At 44.0% G+C, this 21854-nt stretch overlaps 1 protein-coding gene across 2 annotated transcripts in view; it reads right to left on the bottom strand.

Annotated features, from left to right (window-relative positions):
• Positions 1 to 223: 223 nt before the first annotated feature.
• The window catches only part of EGFL6 (EGF like domain multiple 6), a 58296-nt gene continuing 36665 nt past the window's right edge, over positions 224 to 21854 (bottom strand). The window contains exons 8-12 of one of the 2 annotated variants that reach the window (XM_026478131.4): positions 13722 to 14048; positions 12371 to 12451; positions 10635 to 10739; positions 7779 to 8044; positions 224 to 885 (exon numbers count right to left, since the gene is read on the bottom strand). In XM_026478131.4, coding sequence (XP_026333916.2) covers positions 775 to 885; positions 7779 to 8044; positions 10635 to 10739; positions 12371 to 12451; positions 13722 to 14048 — 890 coding nt within the window. In that variant the 3' untranslated portion in view covers positions 224 to 774. The remainder of the gene's footprint in view (positions 886 to 7778; positions 8045 to 10634; positions 10740 to 12370; positions 12452 to 13721; positions 14049 to 21854) is intronic. The other variant, XM_026478132.4, reaches the window with a different exon arrangement.

The following is a 21854-nucleotide window of genomic DNA, read 5'->3' as shown; positions in this document are numbered from 1 at the left end:
GAATCCTGATACTAGCATGATTTAGTTTTAGGTATTTCTCTGAGGCCTTAAATTCAACGACTTAAGCTAATTTGCATTGCACTTATGAGGCCTAATGAAGCAGTCAAGTGCTCCCATAAAAGGAAGTAATTTTACGAATTTTTACAAATATAGAGTATTTCCAAAGAAAAAGAAGAAAACCACATTTTCCAGTAAAGCAAATAATTATACACACAATGAAACAGAGCATTAACGACACATTTTCTTACTTAGAAAAACTTAAACCATGATACAAGGTGATTATTTGAATATTATTACAAAGAATTTAAATATATAAGCTTGGCTGTAAAAGATCAGGCTAAGCCACTTAGATAAAAATCTACCTGTGATGTCAGTTTCCAAGAAGTGCCAGAAAAGTCAAACAGAGAAATGATTCCCTGTGGGGTTTTTGTTGTTGTTATTGTTGTTAGTTTTTCTATAATTCTAAAAATGTTATATAGAGGTCCATCAACTCATGGAGACAAATCAGAAACACTGGGAGGTGGGGGTGGGGGAAGCTGAGCTTTTTCCACATTTCCACATTTTATAAATTCAGAAATCAATGAGTGGTACTATACTGAAAGCACATATTGGCACATCTTATACAAGAAAGGCATCTTACGATAATGTTTCTGTTGGTATGTTACGATTTTTCAGTTTGTATTTCTAAAGTGGGGCGATCTATGGTGGAATATCAGAAAACAGAGAACTGACATAAAAAGCCAAATATAAAGACACAAAAGACTATAGTAACATTCAGCCATTCGCAGATAAAAGGCCATCTGGACATAAGCCCGAAAGCAGCAAAACGCCGTCCACTGCAATTTCTCCGTGTTTGCCCTTGCCACGTTCTGCTTCAAAAATGATCTAATAATGGAGAAGATAAAAAAAAATTACTTCAAACTACTCAAGTCAATGATATAAATAAACTAGTTAATAGCTATTAAAGAGGATTGAACTCAGGGCGCCCGGCCGACTCAGTTGGTGGAGCATGAGACTCTTGACCTTGGGTCACGAGTTCGAGCCCGTCTGTGCATAAAGATTACTTAACAAAAAAGGGACTGAACTCGTCAGCCCCTACTGCGAAGGAACAGCCGTTGGCAGTATCTGCACTGAGTGGATTATAGGCAGAGAAAACAGGGTCGCTGCAACTCCTAAAAGCATCTGGACAGCCCTGAAAAGCTGAGAAAGGTATGGCAGAAGAGGAAAATCTGAAACCCCCATTTAAAGAAAAAAAAAAAAAGCAAAAATAAAAGAACAATTGCTTTTCTTTTAAAAAACCAGGCCAGAAGAAATTTAACATTCCTGGTGAACATCCAGTGTAAAACTACATAGTTGAAAGGGAATTATTTTGATATATTCGGATTTTGGTAGTTTGTAGTAATAGAGTTATTTTTCTTAAAATATTGGCTTTAATATTGGAAGTTATTGGGAAGTCATTGTTTTTATGTGTTGAAAAATGTTACATAATAGACTATGATCACTTTTATCCGTGATAAAATAGGTCAAATAAAGTATCTATTATCTATTAATCAAAAGAGAAGCAAACTTCTTTATATTTTAGAAATATCTAATGTATAAAGAACAGAGAGAGGATGAATACTAAAAAATGTATCTTGAAATTGGACACAAAATGACAGGAGTGACACATTTAACAAAATTAAAGATATACAGTCACTATTTTACATTCATTCATCCAAAAATATTAACAAAGAAATTATTAAAATAAATAGCTGAATATTCTTCTTTTTTCCTATTACTACAACTTTTAAAAAAATTTTAATTCTAGTATAGTTAACATAGAGTGTTACATTAGTTCCGAGTGCACAATATAGTGATTCAGCAAGTCTAGACTCAGCGCTCATCACGGTAAGTGTGCTCTGCACCCCCTCACCACTCTCCCCCAGCCCCTCGCCCGCCTCCCCTCTGGTAACCATCAGTCTGTTCTCTATAGTTAGGTGTTTTTGGTTTCTCTCTCTCTCTCTTTTTTTTGGGTGGGTTCATTTGTTTTGGTTCTTAAATTCCACATGAGTGAAATCGTACAGTACTTGTCTTTCTCTGACTGACTTGTTTCACTTAGCATAATATCCTCTAGTTCCATCCATGTTGCTGCAAATGGCAGTATTTCATTATGTGGCTGAGTAATAGTCCATTGTGTATATATACCACATCTTTTTTATCCACTTGTCTATTGATGAACACTGGGCTTGCTTCCATATCTTGGCTATCGTAAATGATGCCGCAATAAACATAAGGGTGTATATGTCTTTGCAATTTAGTATTTTTGTTTTCTTTGGGTAAATACCCAGTAGTAGAATTACTGGATCATATGGTAACTCTGTCTTTATTTTTTTTTTAAGATTTTATTTATTTATTTGACAGAAAGAGAGAGAGTACAAGTGGGGGGACCAGTGGAGGGAGAGGGAGAAGCTGAGCATGGAGCCTAACACAGGGCTCGATCCCAGCACCCTGGGATCATAACCTGAGCCGAAGGCAGACGCTTAACTGACTGAGCCACCAAGGTGCCCTATAACTCTGTCTTTAACCATCTGAGGAACCTCCATACTGTTTTCCACAGTGGCTGCACGAGTTCGCATTCCCACCAACCCTGCACAAGGCTTCCTTCCTCTCCACATCCGCACAAACACTTGCTATTTCTCGTGTTTTTGATTTTAGCCATTCTGACAGGTGTGAGGTGGTATCTCACTGTGGTTCTGATTTGCATTTCCCTGATGACGAGTGATGGTGAGCATCTTTTCATCTGTCTGTTGGCCAACTGTGTGTCTTCTTTGGAGAAGTATCTTCTACCCGTTTTTTCTGTTTGTTTGTTTTAGAGAGACAGTACATGAGCTGGGGAGGAGGGGCAGAGGGAGGGAGAGAATCCCAAGCAGACTCTGTGCTGAGCATGGAGCCTGATGCAGGGCTTGATCTCATGACCCTGAGATCATCACCCAAGCTGAAATCAAGAGCTGGATGCTCAACCGACTGAGCCACCAGGTGCCCCTATCCATTTTTTAATTGGATTATTTGTTTTTTTGGTGTGGAGTTGCATAAGTTCTTTATTTATTTTGGATACCAACACTTTATCGTACGTCATTTGCAAATATTTTCTCCCATTCAGTAGGTTGTCTTTTAACTTTCTGCTAATTGTTTCCTTTGCTGTGCAGAAGCTTTTTATTTTGATGTAGCCCCAATAATTTATTTTTGCTTTTGTTTCCTTTGCCTTAGGAGACATATCTAGGAAAACGTTGCTGTGGCTGATGTCAGAGAAATTACTGCTTTGCTCTCTTCTAGGATTTTTATGTTGTCAGGTCTCACATTTAGGTCTTTAATCCATTTTAAGTTTATTTTTGTGTACAGTGTAAGAAAGGGGTCCAGGGGGCGGCTGGGTGGTGCAGTCGTTAAGCATCTGCCTTCGGCTCAGGGCGTGATCCCGGCGTTCTTGGATCGAGCCCCACATCAGGCTCCTCCGCTGGGAGCCTGCTTCTTCCTCTCCCACTCCCTCTGCTTGTGTTCCCTCTCTCGCTGGCTGATTCTGTCAAATAAATAAAATCTTAAAAAAAAAAAAGGGGTCCAGTTTAATTCTTTTGCATGTGGCTGTCCAGTTTTCCCAACACCATTTGTTGAAGACACTGTCTTTTCCCCATTGTGTATTTTTGCCTCCTTTGTTGTAGATTAATTGGCCATATAAGTGTGGGTTTATTTCTGGGCTCTCTATTCTGTTCCATTGATCAATGTGTTTATTTTTGGGCCAGTACCATACTGTTTTGATTACTACAGCTTTGTAATATAACTTAAATCTGGGATTATAATACCTCCAGTTTTGTTCTTTTTTCTCAAGATCGCCTTGGCTATTTGGGGTCTTTAAGATTATTTGTTCTAGTTCTGTGAAAAATGTTGTTGGTATTTTGGTAGGGATTGCATTAAATCTGTAGATTGCTTTGGATAGTATGGACATTTTAACAACATTTGTTTTCCAAATCCATGAGAATGGAGTATCTTTCCGTCTGTTTATGTCATCTTCCATTTCTTTCATCAGTGTTTTATAGGTTTCAGAGTACAGTTCTTTCACCTCTTTGGTTAAATTTATTTCTAGGTATTTTATTATTTTGGTGCAATTATAAATAGGTCAGCTTTCTTAATTTCTCTTTCTGCTTCATTATTAGTGTATAGAAATGCAAAAGATTTCTGCACACTGATTTTGTATCCTGTAAACTCACTGAATTCATTTGTCACTTCTAATAGTTTTTTGGTGGAGTCTTTAGGGTTTTCTACATGTAGTACCATGTCATCCGCCAATACTGAAAGTTTAACCTCTTCCTTATCAATTTGGATGCCTTTTATTTTTCTTGTCTGATTGCTGTAGCTTGTTGAGTAAAAGTGGAGAGAGTGGACATCCTTGTCTTGTTTCTGATCAGGGGAAAAGCTCTCAGTTGTTCACCATTGTAATATTAGCTGTGGGTTTTTCATATATGGCCTCTATTATGTTGTGGTATGTTCCCTCTAAACCTACTTTGTTGAGGGTTTTTATCATGAATGGATGTTGTATTTTGTGAAATGCTTTTTCTGCATCTATCGAAATGACCATACGATTTTTATCCTTCCTCCTGTTGATGTGGTAGATCATGATGACTGATTCGTGAATACTGAAACACTCTTGCATCCCACGCATAAATCCCAGTTGATTATGGTAAATGATCTTTTTAATGTATTGTTGGATTCACTTTGCTACTATTTTGTTGAGGATTTTTGCATCTATGTTCATCAGAGATAGTGGGCTGTAGTTCTCTTTTTTGTGTGGTGTCTCTATCTGGTTTTGGTATCAGGACCATGCTGGCCTCATAGAATGAATTTAGATGCTTTCCTTCCTCTTCTATTTCTTGATATAGTTTGAGAAGAATAGTTATTAACTCTTCTTTAAATGTTTGGGAGAATTCACCTGTGGAGCTGTCTGATCCTGGACTTCTGTTTCTTGAGAGATTTTTGATTACTGATTCAATTTCATTACTGGTAATCAGTTTGTTCAAATGGTTGTCTGAGGTTTCTATTGAGGCTAGATTCTTAGCAACAAGACTCCAGCCTCGGTAAAGATTTCTGTGTCCTGGCCAGCCATGGAAGTTGAAGAGATGAGTGACTTTACGTGCGACATGGGTACACAGAATATCCGTGGCCCCCATGATGAAGTGAAAATGTTCTGCCCTCTCTTAATACCTGTGCTGCCTTTAGCTCTTCAGAAATGCAGACCACCCTAGGGAGGGGCACCCTCCCTCCATCCTGCATGAGCAAATAACCGAGATTGAATCCCACCCCACCCCCTGCCACATTAAGGATGCAGCTTTGATTCAGATATAATTTGATTTAGAGAAAGCAATGAGACTTACCTTGTATGCCTGTGTTGATGGAATAAGAGTTTCATCTGCTACAAATATCCCCGGCCAATACGACCTTGACAAACTGGTATGCATGCTTTAGTCTAGATTATTCAGCATCCCCACCTTCCAGGATGCCCCAGTAAGCGTTCCCTTCATACTGAAAAATTTCAGGGCATTGGTGCCTGCATCAGGGCCTGGCTGGGCCTGACTCTTGACAGAGCTGTGTTGTGTTATACTGTCATTGCTGGCCAGGTTCTTTGGAGGCATATTTGCAAAAATGTGTATTTAAAAAAAATCACTGTTTTGTGGCACATACTGCTACCCACCCCCAAGCTACCATGTTATATAAAGTACTCCTCAGTATATAAGTTCAGTCACAGAGGTAATCAGGAATGCTGTGCAGAGGCGTATTTCAATTCTCCAACAAGATGTCAACTATATATAGCACAGCTCAGTGTCATGGTCCCCAACCCATGCTACAAACACAACGATGTCAATATGTGGATTGGATTTGTATCGGTGCAAATATGTTGCAATCAGCATAAACTAGAATCAATGTGTTCGTCAGCACTAAACAAGCACTGGAAGAGGGAAAGAATGGTGAGAAAATTCAACTATAGCCCAGCATGTATTTTATCCATAGTCAGATCTTAGGACGTATTTTAAATAAGATGCTCTGCTTAAGTGTGCCAAGTAAATAAAAAGATGCTGAATGTAATGTCTGACACTAGACCCCAGGCTTTCTATCACTGCCTATCAACAAAAAACAGGATTTTCCTTATGTTAATGAATCATCATCTTTCACAAGCGAAGTGTAAATGGGATCCCAATTTATGGATCTACTAATTGCTCTTCCTCTTCAAACCATTAGTTGGTACTCAGCTTTTCGTGTGTCTCCTTCTAGCTTCCACCCTACCTCCTCCCTTGTCACCTCAACCAAGCTCTTCATGAGGGTTCATAGTGGCTGCCTCCCAGGCTCTGCTCCCTTCCCTGCTCATCTCTCTACAGGGTGGCCTTCCACCTCCCGTCCAAACAAACAAACAAACAAACAAACCCTGCAAGGGTCACCAGCCACCTCCTGATGGTCAAACTTGACGGACTCTTTGTCATTTTTATCCTATTTGTTCTTTCTGAGCGTTTCATCTCATTGACCAACTTCCTCTTAAGCACTGCTCGCTTTTCATTTATTAAACCCACGGTACGGTAAAGGATTGATCCAGGAGGTCTGGCTTGTCCAAGCCCTGAACGTTCTAAAGACAGGTGTGGCTCTTGACTGGTTCCTGGGAGATAACCTCTAAATCCTTGGAGTATCTTGCCTCTTAAGAGTGTTTTTGCCCATGCCAGATAATTTATGCTAACAATGTGATTTATAGTGGGGGCCCTGGGTCACAAAGAAACAGTCTGACCTCTGGAGAGGCTGGAGACTGAGTAACTAAGGTCAGCTATGCAGGCAGTCATGTGGGCAGACTGACTCCCAACAAAAGCCCAGAACGCCAAGGCTTGGGTGAGCTTCGCTGGTGGGCAACATTTTCTGAGTGTTGTCACGCATCGTTGCTGAGAGAACTAAGAGCTGTGCATGTGATTCTACTGGTGGAGAAATACCACACGCTTCTGCCCACTCTCTCCTGGACTCTGCCTTATGCGCCTTTTCCCTCTGCTGACTTTATTCACCATCCTTTCACTGTAATAAACTAATCATGAATAGAACAGCTTCTCTGAATTCTGTGAGTCCTTCTAGGGAACCATAGAACCTGAATGGTCTTGGGACCCCAGACAACAGACACAATCTCAGCTTAATTTAAAAAAACATTTAAAAAATGACCTTCTAGGGCACCTGGGTGGGTCAGTTGGTTAAGCGTCTGCCTTCGGCTCAGGTCACGGTCTCGCGGTCCTGGGATTGAGCCCTCCGTCGGGTTCCCTGCCCAGCGGGGAGTCTGCTTCTCTCACTCCCTCTGCCCCCATCCCCTACTTGACAGCTCGCGCACACATACAGGCACACGCACGCTCTCTCAGATAAATCAATAAAATCTTTAAAAAAAAAGACCTTCTAGCTTTCACTCATTGTGATGAGTGCTGGACACAGAATGAATGAGCAGGACATTCTTTTACATATTAAGGATTTTATCGTCTGGTGTGAGAGGCTGCTGCGGAGAAGCCTGACACCCAGAGAGATCACTTCTGTAGCATGTGACATGCGTGCAGTGGACAGCACCAGTGGCGCTGACCCATTGCCTTGCCTATTTTGCTCCAGAATATAAACTCTTTAACTGTAAGGAAAAAGTCTTACTCATCTTTGTGGTCCCAGTGCCTAGCTGAGTGTTTGGTTTTATTTGCTGAATCACTGAAAAAGAACGTCAGTATCTCATTGAACACTGGCTTTCCACTTACACTTTTGGTAGCGCCGATCCCTTGATACAAATGAATTTTCCCAGTCTTCCACCTTTCATCCTCACTTCCGGTCTCCTCCCAGGCTAGGGCATTGTTACTGTTTTTCACAAACACTCGAAGCTTCCCTACTTTGTCACCGGCCAGCCGGTAATCAAAGAGCAAACAGAAGTTGCTTTGGGGTTGCAGGTCAGGGAGGAAGAGTTTCAATCGGCCGATGTCCTTCTTACGGCCTGCCAGGGCCGTAACTGCCATATAATGGCCAACAGCTGTGAGAGAAGAAAAGTACCCAGTTAATGAAGCCAGTGTATAGGGTCTGGCTATAGTGTCCAAAATAGTATAGAAAGTGAATGTTAACTGCAATTAAAAATTTTCAAAACCATCAGAAAAAAAAGAACATTAATGATAGTCTCCTATAGGGAAAGCTGAAGTCCTTTTCATTTCAAACACAGGAACAAAATTTACATGGTAAAATGGCTTTTAGGGATCCCAAAGATGAAATCCTTTACGGTACAGAAAAGGAAAGTGAGGGTCAGAGAAACTGAGGAATTTGTCCACAGTCACAAAGTGTGGTGGCAGCAGATACGTGGTAAGAATCTAATGAAATCGTCTTTAAGCACTGCCGGTAATTTGCAGCTGATGGAGAACTTGTGTTCCAGAACTTTCCCCCTTGGTTGTTTGAATCTTGGAATACATTTTCCCACAGAGTCAGTATTATGTGGGATGGCCAGCTCATTGTGTCGTGTGGCATTTAATCCACGACATGCATGAACTTGTCCTAGCGGGTTTCATGGAGCTCAACCACCACTTGCAACCTATCACTCTGAGTTCTGATTTAGGATGACAGGAACACATCTACTTCTAAGATCCATCTCCTAACCAGTGGTCGTGGACACTGCTCATCTCCAATCCCCTGGTTGTGGCTTTGATGAACTTGGGCAAAATTCTCATAGAATAGGGTCTGAATGAAAAGAAGGAATTCCTGTGGAAGCCAGGAGGACTACACTGGGGGCAGGGGGTGGGGGCTGGAGTCTTCTGCTGGGACCTTCCCGGAGACCCCTGCAGGAGCCACGCTGACATTGCCTTAGTTTTCACTGGACTCAGAGGCTGTCTGGTCTTCTCCCGAGCTGGTAGAGTTGCCAGATTCAGCAACTAAAGATAAAGGATTCTCAGGGGAGTTTGCATTTCAGGTAAGGAACATGTCTGAGATGTACTAAACATCACTCACTGCTTATCCGAAATGGCGGCACCCTACATTTACCTAGCCACTCGACCAGTGACACCCTCGCTCTGTGACCCGCTGTGGCAGAGTTCCCCTTCTCTCGCAGCTGAAGCCCATTTTGATCTGTCCTTGAGATTTTATCCTTCTAAAAATGCTGATTCACCCCGCGTTTCTTTCTCATATTTAACTCTGTAGGGAAAGACAAACCCATCTAGAGATCTGAAGGGGGTGCAGGAGGGAAGAACGTACGTTTTGAGTGACACAGAGGCTGAGAACCCTGGGGCCACTGGTGCATTGTGTTTGTAAATAAGGGACTTCCCATTGTTGGAAAACCCAACTTCAGACACTGCTGACCGTGTGAGCTGTCACGATCCTGGAATAACTGACGGGCTCCCTGCGTGACACAGCTCTGGCAGACATCAACTTGGAGATGCCACGATGCAAGAAAGGAGAAACTCAAGTTAGCTATCGGCAAGACAGGCTCTCCGAAGACATACCGTCTCCAGACTGGTTAAGCTTGCCCTGTGCTTGCTCTGAATCTTTGGCGGTAGTCCCACTCCCACAATTTGCCGCATGGGATGTATCCCCCCCACCCCAATCTCAAGTTTCACAAGGAATTTTTGTTAGGGGATATCCAGGTTTCCCGGCTGCGCGTGAAGGCTTGGAAGGAAAGATCTAAGGGAAGAATTAATCTAGAGGAAGGATGCAGAGGATCTTGTAACCGAGGGCTAAACTTGGAGGTCCCCAAGTAAATAAATGGATTGGTAAGGAACCTGAGCCCCAAAGTTGTCTCTAACTACATCGTCAGCCTCAGGAGATAGGGATGCAATTTATGCTCCAAACGGGATCTGCGAGCCAAATGCTCTACAAGGGAAAAGACAGGGCCCACCAGTAATGTTCAACCAAGAAGTGGAAAGGGCTGGGATTTCATAGCTCAGAGCTGAAGTTGAGAAAAATCCAAGTTTAAGTGGCCAGAAAGAAATCTGCAAGCAATAGAGGGGAAAGTTCAGGTTGCTGACCTGATGGCTCCTTATGGTGTTGCTACTTTGAGGGGTGACTTTACTCACACTTCAGGTAGAGGCAGAGGTCATATTTCCTTTCCAGATTTATTTTCCCACAAAAAGCAAAACAGAAGCTACCGAGCACCATTAGCTGGCAAACTGGGGAAAAGGAACCATTTCTTTTACCTTTCCCCCAATACTCTTAAAATGCACATGAATTCTGGGGCGCCTGGCTGGCTCAGCTGGTAGAGCACGCAACTCTGGATCTTGGGGTCATGAGTTTGAGCCCCACGGTGGGCCTAGAGATTACTTTGAAAAAATAGTTTTCCTTTAAAAATCTTTAAAAAAAATGTACATGAATTCCAACATCTTTCTCTCAGCAGCAGGAACGACTATGGAAGAATCTTGCTGGAACATCCTGTGTGTGGGTCGGTGGGGGTAAGAGGGATAAGACGGAGCATATATGCTGAACCAACTTAGCCATTCGTCAGGGGAGATTTCAGGAAGGTCTATAAGTTTCCAGACATGACCAACGACCCTGACCTAACAAGAGAGAAGAAGAAGAACCCTGCATCACCGGAGAGCCTTCTGTATCTACGCCATACCACAGAACACAAAAGAGTAAAATCTAAATACCATTAGCTCGCTCAGCAGGATTCCAGTCAAAGTCATCCTCTACATCCTGTTTCCAGTCACAGACCCCACGGTCGAAGCTGCAGTCAACTGAGATATTTAAATCTGCTAAGAAAAAGGGTACATTGCATAATCATTAAGAGTATCAGAAACCTGTCTAACATTGGGAGCTTTGAAAGGCCACAAGGTGTTTTCAGGTGCCGTCAAGCACTGAGCTAAGCTACTCCATGGTGCTGCTGCCTTGGCAACCATTTTGTTTCACAAAATAGCCTACAGGAGCCTAAAACTGACCTTCGCCCCTCATGCGAGTGCAAGCCCTAGAATGCAGCCTGCCCAGTCACAAGCAAATGTAAGTTCTTGTTATGACTTCTCAACAGCCCTTGTGACCCACAGTCTCCCCTGTCTCTCAGGACCATCCTCTTAGGGGACCCTACGGGGGCACTCCTTAGATAAGACTCCCTTGGAGCTCAACAAGATCCTGATCTTTCTGGTTTGAATTGACCAATCCAGCTTCAGTCTGGAAACCCCCAAGCACTCCACACATGAGCACTAATAAAGGCATGTGCTCCAGGTCCTGTCTCTCTCTAAGCACCCTGCCTCAATTTCCCCGTGTGGCCCTCGAAGTATGCCATGATCCTCCAGGGCCTGTGAGTAATCTATGTGTCCATTTCAACCATCTTTTGTGGTCTTCTGTTGAACCATCTGGCACTCGGGGGCTCTACTTGACAAACATTAATTTAACAAAGTCAGAACAACAGCGTGGAGTATACAGATCATGGCTAAGGAAATGGCCTTAAGGACAGTGTCAAACCAGATACTCTGTTTCAATTTAAATCTGTGAAGTCCTTCTGGACAAATTCTGTTGTGATTTAAAAAAAAAAAAAGACTCCCTGTGTCCACGCTCTTTACAATGTAAGTTTGTAGCACCGTCCCCCATCCTTAAGTCTGGCCTGGCCTCGTGAGTTGCCTTGGCCAATAGAATACGGAAGTGATTCTGAGCCAGTTCTGAGGCTAGACCTCAAAAGGCCTGTGTGCTTCCACTTGATTCCTGGGAACCCTGCCACTGCTTCACGAGAGCAAGCCTCGCTGACCTGCTGGAGGATGAGACACCACCTGGAGCAGAGCTGAGTCAGCCCTGTCGTCCCAGCGGAGGCCCCAGGCACACGAGAAAGCACAGCTAAGATGGGCCAAGTCACTGAGTTGGCCCACCACTGACTGCAGACTCCTGGGTAAGCCCCACCCAGCGCAGCCCGGATCAGCAGAACTCCCCAGCGATCCAGACTCGTAAGCAGAAATAAATACCTATCGCTGCAGGCCACTGGGGTCTGCGGCTGTTCATCACGCAGCTCTATGTGGCAGTGGGTCACGGACACTGGCTCTTGGGCCCGGAATTTAGTACATGGTAACTTTCACGTTGTCACCCTCAGGTGCTGAAGTTGAAGCAACTGAGTCATTTTCTCCCATCTTCAAATATATACTATCCGCCTCGACCCATGGCTCTAGGTGTCAGGCAGGAGTGGTGGGGAGAAGACAGCCTTCCTATATTGTCACCACGGGGACTAATCATGTAAAGGCCTACTATTTTCATACTGGCACCGTGTGTCAAGATGTTCTGATTCTTCCCTTGGGTGTTTAGGAATGAAGCAGTGATTCATAAACAATCATTTCATCGTACAAAGACATTAAAATGACATGGGACATTGTCGAAGAGCATACGCTTGGGAGAAAGCATTATTTACCTTTGTGTTCAAGTCTGGATGTTACAGGTTTTCCGTGGACCAGAACCAGATCCAGTTCACCCACTTCATTCACCTTAGGGGCTAATAAAGAACACTTGATCAGTTAAGAAAAACCCTGAATCCTTACATGCTAAGAAGGAAAGGAATGAATGACTGAACAAAGAGAGCTTTATCATGTATTCTAATTATAGAATATGTTAGAGCAGAGTTTCCTTAACGTTCCCAAAGCATTCACACTGGTTCCATTTTCCTTGTCTAGGACATCGTTTTCCAAAGATGTTCTAAGCATCTACACTACTAACATGTCCCTTCTCAACAGGGTTTGGAAATATACTTGGAGATTTTCACTCTCTATTAGAGTAGATGATGCCATTGGTATGGTAGTTCTTGGATAGGTGGGCCTGGGTCCACTTTTCATTTGGTTAAATCTAACAGCCATGGAGCCAAGGACAGAAAAAGCAAAAAACAGAGGCAGCAACAAATGCCTGGCGAGAAAGAAATACAAAGTCTCAGCGTGAGGATGTGGGGCGATTAATATGGAAACCGCCCTGAAGGGGCTGAGACTTAGAGTGGGTTCCACAGAGTGACCAGTGAAAAGGGCTGTCATCCAGTTCATGGAGAAAACTTAAGCTCTTCTATAGAATGTTCCTGCCTACAATTTGGGCTTTTTAAATTGTAGCCACAGAACTGTGAAACTCCCCTTGCAAGGAGTGGGCCCGTTAAAAGTGCCTTCAAGAAGTAAAAAGGCGGGGCGCCTGGGTGGCACAGCGGTTAAGCGTCTGCCTTCGGCTCAGGGCGTGATCCCGGCGTTCTGGGATCAAGCCCCACATCAGGCTCCTCTGCTATGAGCCTGCTTCTTCCTCTCCCACTCCCCCTGCTTGTGTTCCCTCTCTCGCTGGCTGTCTCTCTCTCTGTCAAATAAATAAATAAAATCTTTAAAAAAAAAAAAAAAAAAGAAGTAAAAAGGCAGAGCTTGGCAGATCCACCTGGATCCCGGGTCTCTCTGGTTTGGGGGTGTGCTGAGTGGAGAGCCAAGCAGCCAGACAACTATGCTTGTAGGGCAAGGAAGTGTGCTTGGCGAGGAGCAGAAAGAGGATCTTCGTCAAATAGGAACCCCCCCCCCCCCCGGGAAGGGGAAAAGACTTATCCTCCTTGTTTCCCACAGCAGCAAATTTGATTTGGGTTCTGCAGAAGATGTTGATTTCCAGACCTTAGAGAGAACCCTGCTTCTTATAGATCAGCACCGAACCTAACTTTACTTCAGCCATGAAGCTGTCTTTTCTTTCACTTGCCAGGAGAAGTCACAATTCATTTTTCCTAAACTGTGTAAAGTAATGAAAGTGTTACTCACAGAACACATCTCCTCGAAGGCTTTGCTCCCGCTCCACGTGGTTCTTCAGGGCTTTCTGACTTTTTTTCTCTTCCTCAAGCCCCTCTTTCTTTCTCTCTTCATTCTGTTTATTTCCTCCATTAGAGTTCCTAGCTCTGGAAACAGTCTCTTCAGAGTTGAGGGGCTGCAAGTTAACCTTAGGGGCTGGAGTTCCAGAAGGTTCTGTGATGACATTTTTAATTTTTACCTTCTTTTTCATGCTGTTTTTGTGAGCCAGCAACTTCTTGATTCTGTCTCTGATGGTACTAGGTGCTCTGAGGACCTCCTTCACAGAATTTTCAGGGATTACTAAAATAAACAATAAAGGTGGGACATTTCACATTGGCCGTTAATTAGGTCACTCATGAAAAATGGAGCATTTAAAGTGCAGTAAATGAATGTTTCCAGAATCAACTGACATGAGGCTCTACCACTCAATATTTTAATATTTTTTGAAGTAGGCTTCACGCCCAACATGGGGCTTGAACTCACGACCTTGAGATCAAGAGTCACATGCTTTACCAATTGAGCCAGCCAAGCGCGCTACTATCACTTGATATTTTAGGAAGAAGTCTATTTGCATCTATTTAAAGCAGTTCCAATGTTATGGTAGTATCTTAACTACCTTTTGTTAGAGGACACACTTTTGTTCTGCTTCAGAAATTACTACAATGAAATAAATACCTGCTCCTTCCAAGGTGGACTATAGATCCCACAGTGATGGATTTTCTAGGGTCCTCAATTATTTCTGTATTCATACTGGGGTTCTTCAAAGCTGGTGTTGTCTGGGCAACCTACTGATTTGTCCAAATTTTGACATTGCAAGATTACAGCTATAGCAATAGTTTGAACCATATAAATCGCCAATAATGGACCACTTATAGCCCACAAAAATGGTGATTTATGGTTCAGTGTATACAAACCCAACTTTTCTTCCCCATTCTCTCTCCCCTTTAAATCTCTTCACCTCAATCAACTATCTAAAACAAAATGGTCTTATTTATTGAATATTTAGAGAGGCTTCTGTATTTACTATCTTACACTCGTTTTTTATTTCTCACCACTACATTAAATTGCTTTTAGAAATGCACTTATAAAAAATGCCCCTCCCCCTGAGCTGAAAGCAGTCACCTAACCGACTGAGCCAGCCAGGCACCATCTATATCTGTATCTATATCTATATCTATATCTATATCTATATCTATATCTATATCTAATCTATATCTATATCTATCTATAATTAAAAGATTTTATTTATTTATTTGAGAAAGAGAGAGAGAGAGCACAAGCAGGGGGGAGCGGCAGGCAGAGGCAGAGGGAGAAGCAGGCTCCCTGCTGAGCAGAGAGGCCGATGTGGGGCATGACCTGAGCTGAAGACAGACGCCTAACTGACTGAGCCACCCAGGTGCCCAAAAAAGGTAATTTTTAAAGAATTAAAAATACTGATCTTTAAAATCAAATATATTGTCCTTTTATAAAATATCTAGGCATGTGCCAGTCTAAGACTAGGCAAGAAAGGGTCTAATAACACCTGAACCAATTCACTCAATTCTACTACTTGGACATAGTTTAGAGGGAAATGAAATAAGGGAGGAGACATTAAGTTCAGTACCTATAAAGGATGCTAGAAAAATAAACTGGATTGGGATTTTATTAGACTACTTTTCTTGGCAATCTTCTCATCTCTTCTCCCACTCAGTTCCTTCTCCATCATTTGGCTGATTCAATCTGTACCAAAGTGGTAGAAAAATAAACGAGCAGAAGTCTACAATATTTGAGATAATCAAAAGAAAAAGGAACAATGCTTTGAAAATATACATGCTCTTAATTAACACATCGCTTTTACTTTGAAATAAATCTAAAGCTGTTATGGCAAGAGCTGCATTTCCCTTTTCAGAAAAGCGAAATGTTCTAGCTGTTTATGAGTGTGACAGTCTGTAGTTACGGGTTGGAAACCAACTACTAGTAATACCAGTAATGCATCATTACCCATTTTCCTGACCTTTAGATGGCCTGTTTAGCTTCTTTGCAAGTTTTGATTGTAAGGTGCTGATCATATGGACCTTCATCCTCTGGAGGTCCCACTGGGTAATTTTGTCTACGGTTCCCTGAGTCTGTTCCCAAGACCTCACATGAAAAATTAACAGGAAACACCCATTCCCTCGAAATTTCCTTCACGCAATCAGTAACATAAAACTAAGGACCTTCACTAAGTAATGGGGAGAGGGTTTCAACCCACATCAGGCAAACCTAAACATCTGCTTTCAGTTTCTGCTTTGAAGTTTCGATTTTTTTCCTATCGGAAAAAAAAAAAATCAAACCATCACAACCTTTGTGGTGTCAACAATTTTCCTGCTTTACTATGTAAACAGAGCTGGGGCCGAGGGATAACAAAACTAGGCATGTGCATGACTCTGAATGGATAGATGTGGCTTTCTCTAGATATTGCTGTTTCAAACTTAAGTGCTGATTGTTCCTCCTAAACGTTTCTTGATTAATGCAACATCTTTTTAAGAATATAAAAATGTGGGAGAAGTGACAGTAGGAGGGTCACTGGCACGTTTGGGGATCGCAGACCCAAAAACAGGGAATTCCAGAGTTTTCAGAATCACAGGCCAGTCTTCTGTAAGTGAAGTTGACAATTTCTCTTGGGAGAGATTTGAGATTTCTCTGAATATCCGCTTTGTCAAAAACTTCTACCTACCTGAAAATCTTAACTTTAGAGAGGATCACTGTGATGTGAGAACATCTTTCCCAAGAGGGACAGGACTCTGCCACTCATTCACCTGGGCTTGGTTCATCAGACGATCTGTAATACGCTGGCAGGAGAAACATTCCTCTCATCTGAACTTTGCGCACAGTGCTGGGAGGAGAGGCTTAAGCATGGGTGAGGAAGGTACTGTACCACGGGACCCAGGACACAGGGCGGGGCTAGGATGGCAGACAGGCTGAGCCATGGGAGTTTGTTGTGGAGGGGCCCGCAAGGGCTACCCCCGAGGAGTAGCCATGGGTCATGCACACACCTAGCCTGCGTTTAAGCACAGCCCGGGAGCCCAGTTCCCTTGGTTTGGCTCCTAGCTCCCGCATCCTCTGGGCATTTGTCTTCAAAGCAATACTTAACTCCCCTTTGCCTCAGTTTACCCATTTATAAAGTTGGGATAAGAATAGGGTTTTTGTGGGGCGCCTGGGTGGCTCAATTGGTTAAACGTCTGCCTTCGGCTCAGGTCATGATCCCAGGGTCCTGGGATCGTGCCCCACATTGGGCTCCTTGCTCAGCCAGCGGGGAGCCTGCTTCGTCCTCTGCCTGCCACCCCCCTGCTTGTGCTCTGACAAATAAATAAATTTTAAAAACTTTAAAAAAAAAAAAGAATAGGGCTTTTGTGAGGTTTAAGTGAGCAAATACATGTCAATTACTAAGATTAGTGCCTGACATATATTTGGCCTGTTTGCTATTCTATTCTATTCATTTGTTAAAAGATTTTATTTATTTATTTGAGAGAGGGAGAGGGAGTGGGAGAGAGAATCTGAGGCAGACCCTGAGCTGGGTGCAGAATCCATCACCGGACTTGATCCCCCGGCCCTGAGATGTGACTTGAACCAAAACCAAGTCAGACGTCGAACCGACTGAGCCACCCAGGTGCCCGTTTGCTATTATTTTTAAAATTCACCACCAGGATGTTTAAAATCTTTTACTGAGTTGAAAAGATATTTTGTCCAGGCCATACCTCCAAACTTCTAACGTTTATACTATAATTGAAGGGAGAAAGTTGGAGTGGCCCGTTGTAGCAACACCTGTGACCTTGAATATACGGTCTATAAACTGAACTAAATCAGAAGCACGTTTCTAACATGCAAGGAAACGGCTTTTAACGGGAACAACTGTTGAATTCAGGTAAAGAAGCCACTGCCACTATTACTCCTACTCCTAGTGCATGATTATTGAGCATTTGATATATTCTGGGCTGGAACTAAGCCCTTTATATGGATGTTTATTTATTTTGTTTGGATTATTTCATGTAATCATCAAAAGAATATTAAGGGCCAGATACTATTATCTTTATTTTGCAGATGTGGAAACTGAAGCACTAAAGATTAAATCGTTCATTTACAGCCCACAGGTAGTAGGCCAGGGGGCCAACAGTCAAGCGAAGGCAATGTAATCCCAGCAGCCCCGCTCAGGGTAACAAAATGACATGGTGTCCTTTCCTAAATGGACTTACTACCCAAGTCAGGTAATACTGAAGTTTTGATTTGCTTAGAATGAGTAGAGCTACTGTCACATTAAGACCAAATTATCTAGCAGGGTATTACTAATACTCACATATATTAGACCAGGAAAGAAACCACACATCTACATCTAGGGTACTCCTTCCTCTGGGTCCATATGTGCATAAGCGCAACTCACTAACTCCTCTTCTTCTTTTTTCCCTCCTTGGGGGCAGGGGAGGAGGAGAGGGAGAAAGAGAATCTGAAGCACGCTCCACGCCTAGTGCAGAGCCTGACGCCAGGCTCAATCTTACAACCGTGAGACCATGAAATCAAGAGTCAGATGCTTAATCGAATGAGCCACCTAGGCGCCCCCTAACTCCTCTTCTGTATTGCAACACAGAGTCTTTTGTAAAAACAATGAACTCATAATAAAACTTGCTGTATCAGTGCCGTATATTATGTAACAGCGATTCACGTACATACAAACGTATTTTACAATATAACATTTTATAATGCTGCATGCTAATTGGATGCGATTCTCAATTTTGTTTGCATGACTTTCCTATGCACGTACAAATGAATTTTGGGCCATCCTTTAAGCAGTGTGGTTAAGAGTCTGTTAAGATCAATTTTCAACAGAGACATGGCTATTTATTTTACAAAGAATCAAAGCAGAATGGAAAGGGCTGGGCAAGTAATATAGTAAATGATCCAAAGACAGTTTTCTCTTTTAAATAAACACTCTGGTGAGAGATGAAAGAAAAAAATTCAGCTGCAGAATGGATAGCAACAAAATGAATGGTTTCAAGGTATCAAACAGAACATTGTGAGGAATTTGAGGTTTCAAAGAATAGAGAAAAACTTGTTTTACCCAAAAATATGCCTAAAGCCGGATGGTCAAAGAAAAACAGGAGTCTTCTTGACATAAGAAATGTTTGTGTTGATGTGGGATTTATAATTTCAAAACACTGGGGGACAATATAGAAAGCATGGGCTGCAAACGACTATCCTGCCACATGCATCGCGACGTGGACTTCATGTGGACATGAATAACCCACTGTGGGGGCGCCTGGGGGGCTCAGTCAGTTAAGTGTCCGACTCTTGACTGTGGCTCAGGTCATGAGCTCAGGGTCAGGAGACTGAGCCCCATGTTGGGCTCCACGCTCAGCGGGGAGTCTGCTGGAGATTCTCTCTCTCCCTCTCCCTCTGCCCCTCCCCCTGCTCATAAGCTCTCTCTAAAATAAATAAATAAAATCTTTAAAAAAAACACACACATTGTGGTTTGAAGGGGATTAAACGATCAGGAAGTAGTGACTCCAGGTTTATTCTGGCAGTGCTTGCTTTGATCCTAGGCCTGGGGCCCCGGGCGGGTCTGCGGAGGCGAGTGGCCTCCTTCCTGAGACAAGTGTTTTCCTGAGGCGTCTCTTCTGGACACGCAGTGTTTGCGCATCTACATTTACAGAAGGTCGGATTAGAGAGTGGCTGGCCCTTAGCACACAGCTCTTTGAAACGGCCCGACTAACAATAACCATAAGTAACTTTATTGAGCACCTACCATGTGCTCAGTGGAACTAAGCCCTCTACCTGTATTACCTCAATTCCAACCTCACAATGCACTTGAGGGTTACCTGTCTTAGTGAGAGTATCCCCAAGCAGAACCTGAAACAAGGGTTTGGGTACAGGGGGTTTACTTGGGAGGGGATCCCAGGAGGCAGGCGTGGGGGAAAGAGGAGAGCAAGGCGGGGAGGGGGAAAAGCTAAAGATGGTGTCTCAATGGGCAGGAAATCACTGTGGGTAATGGGCTCAGTCCTGCTGGGGACATCTGGGAACCGATGCAGAACACGCCTCAGAACTGTCCCATCCTGCAACCATTGGGGGTATCTATCCAGACTCCTGGTGCCCACTGGTTGAGGGCTGTCCTTGCCAAGGGGCTGAGCAGCACTCTAGAGAACGTGCAAGGCCACGTGCAGGGAGCCCGCGGCACTGGGGCTAAGATCTGCCTGGAACTGTCCACCCTGCCTTGCTGCAACTAGGGAGCGCCCAGGGACTGGGGCCTAGCTCATCACAAACTGCACAGAAGAAAACCGAGTTCAGACAGGTTAAGACAACTTAGTAAAGGTCACAGGCAGGATGGGGCAGAGCTCAGATTTAGATTCAGGCTTTCCTAGGTCCTGAGCCTCAGCTGTTGACCATGACCCCACACAGCCCAAGACAATGAGGCTGGAATATGCATGTTCAGATTTGGTGGCGTGAAGGAGCCCTTGACCATCATCCAGTAAGAATGCTGATTTACTCAGTTTCCTCTCTGGGGGCCTCTCCAGGTTATGGCATCCCTCCTCCCGACCCACCCATGCACGGCCCTGTACAGGCAGCCCATCCCTCTCTTTCTCTGTCTTTGAATAAAGTTCCAGGAGGACATCATGAACACGTGTGCCCCGAGGGATAGACACCACACCAGCGAGTTCCTGGAGGCTGAGTGGCTCTGTAATCCCACGTCCAGCCCAAGGCAGAAATCCTGCCGAGAGCCGGGAGCCGGGCCTGAAAGGCTGCGTGGTGGAATGTGCCACTCGGCAGGACTCTGGGGTCCACTCTCAGACACCTGGCCATCATTTGTAAGAGAGAACATAGCCTCTACCCATGGCTCCTAGTCTGCCTTGGGAAATCACTTTTTTTTTTTTTAAGATTTTATTTATTTGAGAGAGAGCAAAAGCAAGAGAGATCACAGAGAGAGAGGGAGAGGGAGACGCAGACTCCCTGCTGAGCAGGGAGCCCGATGCGGGGCTCGATCCCAGGACCCTGGGATCCTGACCTGAGCCGAAGGCAGATGCAGACTGAGCCGCCCAGGTGCCCCTGGGACGTCACTTTATTTCACATCCCTCCAAATACCTACAGGCACCATTTATACTTTTGCACACTGTTTCTTCCAGACGAAATGCTGCCCAGTTCTGGCATTTTTCAGAGAATGTGATTTCCAGCCTCCTCTTCCTTCTGGACATACCCCAGTCCAGCAGCACTCAACCACAGCCCACGGGGTACTGTGAGCCTTTACGCCTGAGCCGCTCGGTGTGTGTCATGGCGCAGACACTTTCTTTTTGCCATCAGAGCAGCCGCTCTGCTGTGTCATCAGGAGCACCGGCCGCCCGAGGGCATGGGACAGGTCAAGGCACAACTTGCAGCAATACGTGTTGGAAGACCTGGGGCGCCTGCTAGGGGTACACAGGAGAATGGAGTTGGACAGTCAACAGATCTCGGCACGCGATGAGCCAGTGCTAAAGGGACAAGAGCAGCCTGATAATCTGCGTGACTCTAAATGCCATGAGACACCTGTCAGGACAGTGACCACACTGTCGTCACCGCCGGCTTGCCTTGGCAGACATTCTGGTCCTCATCGGGATTTCTAGTTTTCTCTTTGGACACACAGCAGGACGATATATTTTGGGGCCCTACTTCCAAGCTGACTGTAAGACGGGGCCTCTGCCGGCGTGGCTCCTCAGTGACCACGTTGAGAAGAAACCCTGGACAACTCTCTCTGGACACAGTACGAGTCATAAACCATTACTGTTGTCACAGCTGTTCACAGCAGGGACATTTTCTGGTTATACATTTGGTTTACCAATTTAAGATTTTACCACCTAAGCACTAAGGAGTTTACCAACAAGAAAAATGGGACTCTTTGCTAAAAACGTGAATCTGGGGCGCCTGGGTGGCTGTCAGTGAAGCGTCTGCCTTCGGCTCAGGTCATGATCTCAGGGTCCTGGGATTGAGTCCCTGATCGGCTCCCTGCTCAGAGGGGAGTCTGCTTCTCCCTCAGCCTCTGCCCCCCCCCACTCGTGCTCTCTCACACTCTCTCAAATAAATAAATAAATAAAATCTTTAAAAAATGTGAATCTAGGTTTGAGGATGACA

The sequence above is a fragment of the Ursus arctos genome, chromosome X (genome assembly GCF_023065955.2).
Source record: "Ursus arctos isolate Adak ecotype North America chromosome X, UrsArc2.0, whole genome shotgun sequence".
Taxonomy (NCBI): domain Eukaryota; kingdom Metazoa; phylum Chordata; class Mammalia; order Carnivora; family Ursidae; genus Ursus; species Ursus arctos.
Note: the sequence above shows the minus strand (reverse complement) of the source record. Positions and strands in the feature narration are given on the sequence as shown.